The 8,947-nt window shown below is 39.0% G+C and overlaps 1 protein-coding gene across 1 annotated transcript; it reads right to left on the bottom strand.

Moving 5' to 3' along the window:
• Nucleotides 1–245: 245 nt before the first annotated feature.
• Nucleotides 246–8,299, bottom strand: LOC126366214 (uncharacterized). Its single transcript, XM_050009244.1, has 3 exons — nucleotides 8,039–8,299; nucleotides 7,750–7,927; nucleotides 246–729 (listed from the first exon to the last, which is right to left on the bottom strand). Exons 1-3 carry the CDS (start codon nucleotides 8,255–8,257, stop codon nucleotides 485–487), a joined length of 642 nt encoding a protein of 213 aa, XP_049865201.1. The 5' UTR covers nucleotides 8,258–8,299; the 3' UTR covers nucleotides 246–484.
• Nucleotides 8,300–8,947: the final 648 nt, after the last annotated feature.

Below are 8,947 nucleotides of genomic sequence, written 5' to 3' on the forward strand. Positions count from 1 at the left end.
TCGGGGTTACTTCAGCATTGACGTGTACACGGGTCCTGTGGAGCTCCGTATCGCTGGAGAGTAATATTTTCGTGCTCCGGACCCTTGAGAACAAAATGTCTATAAGTAAGTCATAGCGAGGTGATTCGTTGATTTATTCGCTGATCGGGAGCTAGATATCCCGGCGCGCATTACTCACAGGGTCGTCCTACCGTAGCGGCCGGGCTCAGGAAATGGAACCCTTGCGTATATATGAAACAAATACCTTCCATTGACTTAGATATTTATTGACTATTATGTTTATCCTCTATTATCACAAAAATGCTTAGGAACTAACGATTGGGTATATACATATCTGTTCAATCGTACATTGTTAGAAGTAAATTGTGTCTTTTGTCTGCCTAGTCTAGGCCTAGAATTGTTTTGTTTGATTTTCTACAAGGTGAATTGTTCACATTGAAATCCCTGTTGGTTGGCATTGAATTGTTTATTCGACTCGTATAGCTCAAAGTTCGTCATCGATGTCTCGTTTTGTCAAGTTCATGGCATATAAGTGCGAGTAGCCTCCTCCGAAAGGAAATCCTATCTTAGCAGCCGCCTTCTGACAGTCCAATTCGGTTTCGGGTGTCTCGTACAATCTCGACAAGGCGTACATGGTCAGATCTTCACAACACATCATACCCATATAACGATCCACGAGCTTCATTCGTACATCAGCAAATTTTATCAGGGGGACCGGGTGTGGGCGCACTGAAAAAGAAAAAATAAATTGAATTAAAAACCCGCAGAGATCCTGATTCCGCGAATCTGGGTCAAACAAAATCCGATGTAGCGTTTGCCCACCATTAAGTAGTAGATATAGAATTTCAGATAGAAATTGAAATACGTTTTGAAAGCAGCTTAGCTCACAACTATCGCAAACGATGTCCTTACAAATATGTTCCCTCCTTCAAGAATAAGGAAAACTTGTTTGTGCTTGTTGAATAACAAAATCCTTCGAGTTTTAAAGTTTTTATATTTGGTGCTGTTATGGCAAATTTTCGCTTGAAATTGCATTTTCTTTAGTATTCAATCCCCGTGACCGATCGTTATGCGAATATTAACAGCTGCTCGCCTGTCAAACTAAGTTCTCAACTATGATTAAGGTTATTGCCATCTGATGTTTGGTATTTCATTATTTTATCGTCCCTCGTTTGACAGAAACAAAGCATGGCATTAAGTTATGATTTAGGTATTTATGTTATAGTTCGTTAGAGTAGCCGCGGGCTATTGTAACAGTTAAGTAGGTACCTAATAATCATTTATTCGGTAAACTGGCTGTTGATTTTACTTTTTGTTGTTGTTTAGTTTTGATTTTCTTTGTGACTCCGATAAAATATAAATGGCAAGTAAAAAATACCATTCGTACATTATCACTTTTTTTCATTAATTTCTTGGCCGGACTAATGAGGGAGTGTTGAGGTGTATCACCCAGTACAAAGTTTAAGACAACAGGCCAACATTTTCACAGATTACAAATCTTATATGAAACGACCTCATTGTTATATACCTATCTCTCACACACACGCCATATCATTTAACCCTCAGGGTCAGGTGAGATTGTGGTCAAGCGCAAAATAAAAAAAAACTACAGACATAACTTATCAAGAACAATGGGTCACCTGCCCTAAATCATTAGCGGGCGTTACACAAAGTAACACAGGCACGCCATTACTCTACCTGCCTCCTTTCGCCCTCGGGCAGAATACGGGTAACTTTTCAAGAATAAATTTCAAGAGGGTAATGAGTTAGCATTTAAGGGTTCAAGGTGGTGGGTAACGAGAACAGTTACGGTCATTAGTAAGAAACGTGGTGAGAAAAAAAAAGTTGTTTGCTATGCTGTTTATTGTCATTATGACTAGGGGAAGCCGGGCCGGAAATGGCGCGAGAGGAAAACTGTCCGGAGAGTAATATCGTCGCACCTTTATTGCGACGCCGACCCGACGGCGCTTGCGCTTGATGAGCGAAGGTGCTGATGAGAAGTAGCACTCGGTCACAAGGTCATTCTTTATGGCTCCGTCCAGGGAAACAATCTGCCGTTTATAGAAAATAAAAAGTGTACCAATTTACTATTAAATTGGCTTTAAAATGTTCTTTCACTTCTGAACTACCTATTTTAAATTATATTTATGATAAGAATGGTCGGAGAGTTTATGTTTTATAGGTAGGTGCTGTGACGTATTATGTGTGTTGATCATGAAAAAGCGTCTGCCCGATGACAGCAAACATTTTAACACACAACACAACACATCAGCTACACTGCAGCTGTTTAAGTGCATCCTCTGCCGAAGGTTGTCTAGAGATCTTAGCGATAAGGCCGCCTTTACCTTACCTTAGAATAAGTTTATCCTGTACATGTCTTGTAAATTTGTGTGCAATAATGTGTTTTATTATTATTATTTAAAACTACAAACATAAATCACGCCATGATGACAACTGGAAGGCTAACAATTTTTGCCCTAAAATGGATTTGACAAAGCTTAATAGTGACAGTTTCCCAACCCGATCACCCAAATAAACAGCCTATTAAATATTAATAGAGGCTGCAAGTTGATTGATGTTAATTGTTTGTGGCTGCTCACACCAATGCCTCTAGTTTAGTAATGCACAGGACGTAACCAGTGTTGTAATGTTCCCAAAGCAGGAAATTTCCCGTTATATAAACTCTTTATTTTTTGTAAGGAAACTAACTGCTTTTTTTTTCAAATTGTTCTTTCTTGTACTCTTTACCTTACCTTATAATTTATTTATTTATTCAAGTATCAAGACTCATTGGATTAGATATCTCACTTTTTTTTTGACGTGACTTATTGTAGACTTGCCGCAGATGGTATTAACTACTTGGCCGGACAAATGGGGAGCGCTGAAGGCTCTCACCCGGTACAACGTGTAAGACAACAGGCCTAAGGGTGCCCAGTTGGGTGCAAACCTCGGCTCAGGGCGTCGTCTGAGAGGAACAATATTTGAAAGAATTAATCGACCCTAGTGGGTCGATAGCGATAAGCGCTGATTGATGGAAATCGTCGACCACGCCGGCGGGGTCGGTATGGGGTGTATATCTCACTCTATGTTAGTAAAAAGTTCAAAAACAGTCTATTTATTCGTAGGTTAGAACTAGTTAGTCGCCTCGCCACACCACCAGCAATAGCACAGCAGGGAGATACGTACACGCTGTCCAACCTAGCTAGTTCGTATCCTGCGCACCAGGGATGCTCATTTCTTGCGCATTGTGGCGTAGAAGCAAATAACGCGCGCTTCAGCGAACATCCCTAACGCATTACAAACGAGGCAACCCCAACAGCACCCTGAATGCGTTGTTGTATTGCACGCAGAGAGTATTAGGTATGTGATTTTTGCACATATCTAGCCTGCAAACTGCACGTATAAAAAGAGGTACAATAGGCTGTGAAGAGAGTTAACTTGTAGCAGAGTACAAACTCTGCACATACTGGCCTTTCGTTCTGACCGTCAATCATTTTAAATTTCGAAATTCTCATTCCATTCCGCATTTCGAATGGAATGAGAATTATATATATATATATATATATATATATATATATATATATATATATATATTGCTGCTTGCTGCTTGCCTGTAATTTGTCATCGTCATCACCCATCATTCCTCTACTCTGCCGGCACGTCAGGATACCATCCTCACCACCCAGCGTGCCGCAAACTTCACCGCTCTTGAGCTCCGTGCAAAGATTAGTTAATAAAGCTATTTTGACATACATTTTGCGCCTTTTTAATATCAGGAATGATCCCAAAGTGGGAACATTTCGGGGAATGGCACGTAACTAAGCATAATTTTGAGGTTTTGTTTGAAAACAACGACGTTATTCTGAACTATTTTCGGCATTCCCGTATTGATATTGGTGTTTTAATTAATGCGGATACGGCTGGAATTCTTTAGACTCCACTGTCTATATTCAGACAAATATGCATTCTCATACTCGGTTTGATCTAACCTGATCTAACATAAAGTAAATTACTTAAATTCATCTTTTTTTGGAGTTGTGTTACGTTTTTACAATAAAATACCAGACAGTATTTTAAATTTCTCAGAAAATATATTTAAAGATCATGTGAAGCTTACTTTATGTAAATAAGCTTATTATAAGATTAATGGATTACCTAAATGATAAAAATGCCTGGTAAGTATTAATTGTGTTTCTCTAATTCTTAAATAACTTGTAATGTATACTATTAGTAAGGTTCTCTATTTTTACGCATAAATTTTTATGTAATAATTTACCATGGCATAATGTTACTTGTCCTATTATTAGTTACGCATAGTATTAATTTGTCATAACTTTTTAAGCATATTAATTTTGAAACTCATAACTATTATAAGCATAATAATTAATGACAATAATGATATATAAGCATCATTATTATAAGCATAAAAACTATACTCGGAATAAGAAAAGTTTTGGCACAACTTTAAACATTTCCGAAACTTACTTTTTCCTTGGCTGCATTTGGTTCATTATTGTGACTTTTTATATTTTTTGACTCTATTTCATGCTGTTGGTCATCATTCAGCATACTTTTCGTGTGTAAGATAAACATGCTGGCGGCGTACGCACCCTAACCTACTGTTATGCCTTGTAAAAATTATGACAAAACACTATTATTCTAAAAAAATAATTATGGATACTTACCTATTTATATGCGAATCAAATTTATACCAACAAATATTAGTCCAAAAATAAGTTATACCTAACAAACCAGTATTCTTAGATGTTATTATGGGAAAGTACTATTATGCTTAAAAACGTTATGCGAAAAGGATTATGGTAATTAAAATTATGACAAAACCATTTATGCATTTTAAGAGAATCCCTATTAGTAAATGTGTATACTAAAGATGTGTTGCTGTTGCAGTTTCTTGTCATTTCTTCTCCTCAGGCATAACATTTTGCGACCATTAGGTGTATAGGTACGGCGATACAGCCTACCACCTATCACTTCGGTCTAACAGAAAGCTCAGTGTGACGTGTTTACTTAGTTCATCTTGCGATGGATGTACCTCTGACCACCCCAATTGGGATATAGTCGTGAGCTTCTGTTATATTAAAGGAAAGTTATACAGGAATTTCACCCCGTTTTGCATTATTATCTAAGGAATCAACTTTTTATTAACGACCTCCGTGGTCCAGTGGTTGAGCGTTGGGCTCACGATCCGGAGGTCCCGGGTTCAAATCCCGATGGGGTCATGTCACAAAAATCACTTTGTGATCCCTAGTTTGGTGAGGACATTACAGGCTGATTACCTGATTGTCCAAAAAGTAAGATGATGATGAATTTACTACTTACTGATGTAAGTAACTAGTCGTTACATGAGTCATGTCAGGGGCCTTTGGCGGCTCAATAATAACACTGATATCAGGGTTGATGAGGTTGGTAATTCACCACACAACCCACACGATAGAAGAAGAAGAAACTTTTTATGCTTTGTACAGATAGTTTATGTAAAGGTTTTTATTTAACTGCATTTCCGGAGACAGGATAGGACGATACGTCATTCGATTTGTATGTAAATAAAATAATCGTATCGCATCGTAACACTGGTGCTACGAAAGATAGACTTCAATTTGATATACTTGCATAGTAAACTGTACAGTTGGAGAATGGTACAAAGATTTTGAATTTAATGACACATTATCATCTCCCTAGCGTAATCCCGTTTCTACAGAGCCCGCGTACCTAATCTGAATATTTGTCAGGTGTTGTTTTTACAGAAGCGACTGCCTGTCTGAGCTTCTAACCCGCCAAGGGAATACCACTCCAATATAGGTTAGGTCACATATCTCCGAAACGAATTTCTCGGAAATGTGGGTTTTCTCACAATGTTTTCCTTTACCACTGACAACGTGATAATCATTTATGATCTAAACATGAATTCGAAATGCTGGGATTCAAACCTGTGACCTCACAGTGAGAGTTAACCGTTGTTTCAACTGGGCTACCACGGCCCTCTTTGAATTTAATTGCACGAAAATTATGAAAGTAATTCAATATTTTCAATTACGCGGTAATGAACTGATTATTGTCACATTAAATGGCTGCAAATTGTCTTCAACAATCGAACCTTGCTACTTTATTGCACTAAACACAAAACATGAAAGGAACCTTATTACTCGCCAACAATTTCTACCAGGCAAACAGTATTCTGATGTCTTTTCATGATATGCGCGTGCGCGTAGGTTAGAACGCACGATCCATTGATTTCATCACCGTTTTCAACCATAAACAGAAGAGTGAAACTCATTAAGAGTTTAAATACTCTCAGGTTTTGGAGCGTGGTTCCTCTCGTCAGTCGAATATTCAAATCACAAGTCGAGATATTCATGTCCATTGCCTTTCCACTCATGCATATTCAAATATGCATAAGCGAAGAAAAAAACTCAAAGAGTTAGAAGTTATCTGCAGGGATGAGACATAAATGTAACCCGCTGCTTATCATCCTGGAAAATCGTGGAAGTTGATAAATAGAAGTATGTCGCGTCTGACGCGGTGCACCTGTGAGTAATAGGAATGTCACGTTGGATAACTATCATTAAACAGATTTTCGTATTTTTCTAAGCAACAGTGTTTTGTTTACGTCATTTTATGCAAAAATTGCAAATTCCATATTATGGTATGCCGTTTATGATGTAAAAGAATCCCGTCACCGGTAGGTAGGGTGTTAGTGATGTCGTAACAGATACTGAGGGGGATGATTCAGACCTTGATTCTGAGTTGATATTAAATGGATTTTCAATTCGGAAAATTTATTAAAATTTTGGTGTTTTTTTTTAAATTATTTTCCGTTCCATACTTTTGCGACGGAAAATTCAACTTGATATCAATTCAGAATCATGGTCTTAATCATCCCTCAAAGTTTTCATTACGATGTCACTAACACCCTGTATGTATAGTACTGTGTCCATGCAATAAAGTATTCTTATTATAGGACTTTTTTATTTATCTTAAGTGCAATTTTCATTATCACAGTTGGCTTGACCATTATAGACGGCGATACGGCCACCGTTGGTCTAACAGAAAGCTCGGTGAGGTGTGGGTTCTTATTTCATCTTGCGATGGATACTAGGGAGATGATGAACCCGCGATGGATTAGTGGTCAAAAAGTGCACCTTCTACTCTAGAGGTAACTGGTCTAGTTCGAAGGACTATAGATGACTTTAGGTTATGTTATGACTTCTTTAATTTACTAATAAATTGGCGTTTGTCCACAACGCACGGGCCCCGATACCGACCCCGCCGGCGTGGTCGACGATTTCCCTCATTCAGCGCTTATCGCTCGCTATCGACCCACTAGGGTCGATTAATTCCTTCAAATATTTTTCCTCTCAGACGACGCCCTGAGGCGAGGTTCGCGCCCTACTGGGCACCCTCAGGCCTGTTGTCTTAAACGTTGTAACGGGTGAGAGCCTTCAGCGCTCCCCATTTGTCCGGCCAAGTAGTTAATGCCATCTGCGGCAAATCTACAATAAGTCACGTCAAAAAAAAAAACACAATGCACTGTAAGGTGAGTATTCATTGAATGCGGCCACGCTTGCCTAGCAAATGCCTATTGGCGATGGGGTTCACTACTTATAACGTTGGTCTAATAAAGTTTGGAGAAAAGCGGGTAGGTACCAAATGGGAATAAGTCATCAAGTTCTACCTAATCTATTCACTCTAGCCTTAAAAAATCTGTGACTGACAAGATAAAATCCTTACCGGTGTTCCGTTGCTCCTTCTTGACAAGCGCGCGGAAGGCGCCAGGGGTTCCAGAGTACATCAGCATGACCTGGACACCAGGTCGCGGCTCCATGACGAGGGTGGCCAGCCGCCACTGCACCGCACGAGCGAGCTGCGGGTCCACCACCTCCAGCACAGTCCTAAACCTCTCGATTCTCTGAAAACGTTTCAAGTCAACGTAAGTCACCCTCTATCCTCGATTTTACGGGTACCTAATAATTAATTTGTAAAATTCTAAAAAAAATGAATTGTATAAAAAATAACTCACACGCTTGGCTGGCAACGAAAAAATAATGGGATATAATTCCGTCGTGTTAGCCCAGAAGTAGAAGATCTTCCACATGGAGTCTATGACCTCGTAGGGGTCGAAGCGAGCACCGTGCTCAAATTCTTCGCAGGTGTACGGACGGATCTCTGGGTCGGGGCCAAGCCTCGCTAGCCCCACGCCGAGCAAAACAAATTCAAATATCCAGATCCCCGTAAACATTCTCCTGGTGCCATTCAGCTAGTAATTTCGCCAGTGTTTACATACACGGACTTATATAGCAGTGCGCGACACAGACTCGCCAGCCGCGCAGACAATCCGCGGGATTCCGCCCGCGGAATATAAACTGTATGTCGCATTGCCCGACCATGCTATGCACACTTATAATATAACATATTCTTACTTACAGTTCATATATGTAAGAATGAAGCCTCAGAATTATTATTTGGAATTCATAACGCTGACATAAATGTACTCACAAAATCATAGACGTCAACTAAATCTTGTATTACGAGTACGACTATTGTTACGATAAATGTAAAGAAGGCATTTTAGGATCGTGACGTGAGGCATTACATCTTATCTTTGCATGGTTTATTTGGATATTATGTTCCTTATAAATATTTTTAAAGATGAGGTAAAAATATTTTGTAAGTAGGTAAAATGATGTAGGTAGACAGCACATGTCATTTACAACGCTGTCGAATCTACGTACAAATTGAAATATTGATTCCTAAAGAATTCACAACAACCGAGCATTTGGCGTAAATGCTTTTCCAAACGTACCTAAATACATAAACAGCATAAAGAGCTCAATGATCGAATTTAACTGTAATAAAGTTAAGGAAACAATAGAAAAAAGTCCGGCTCCGTAGTGCTATTTGCGAGATTTTATTACCCCTCTCTTTAGGA

Source organism: Pectinophora gossypiella, chromosome 1 (genome assembly GCF_024362695.1).
Source record: "Pectinophora gossypiella chromosome 1, ilPecGoss1.1, whole genome shotgun sequence".
In the NCBI taxonomy this organism is placed as follows: domain Eukaryota; kingdom Metazoa; phylum Arthropoda; class Insecta; order Lepidoptera; family Gelechiidae; genus Pectinophora; species Pectinophora gossypiella.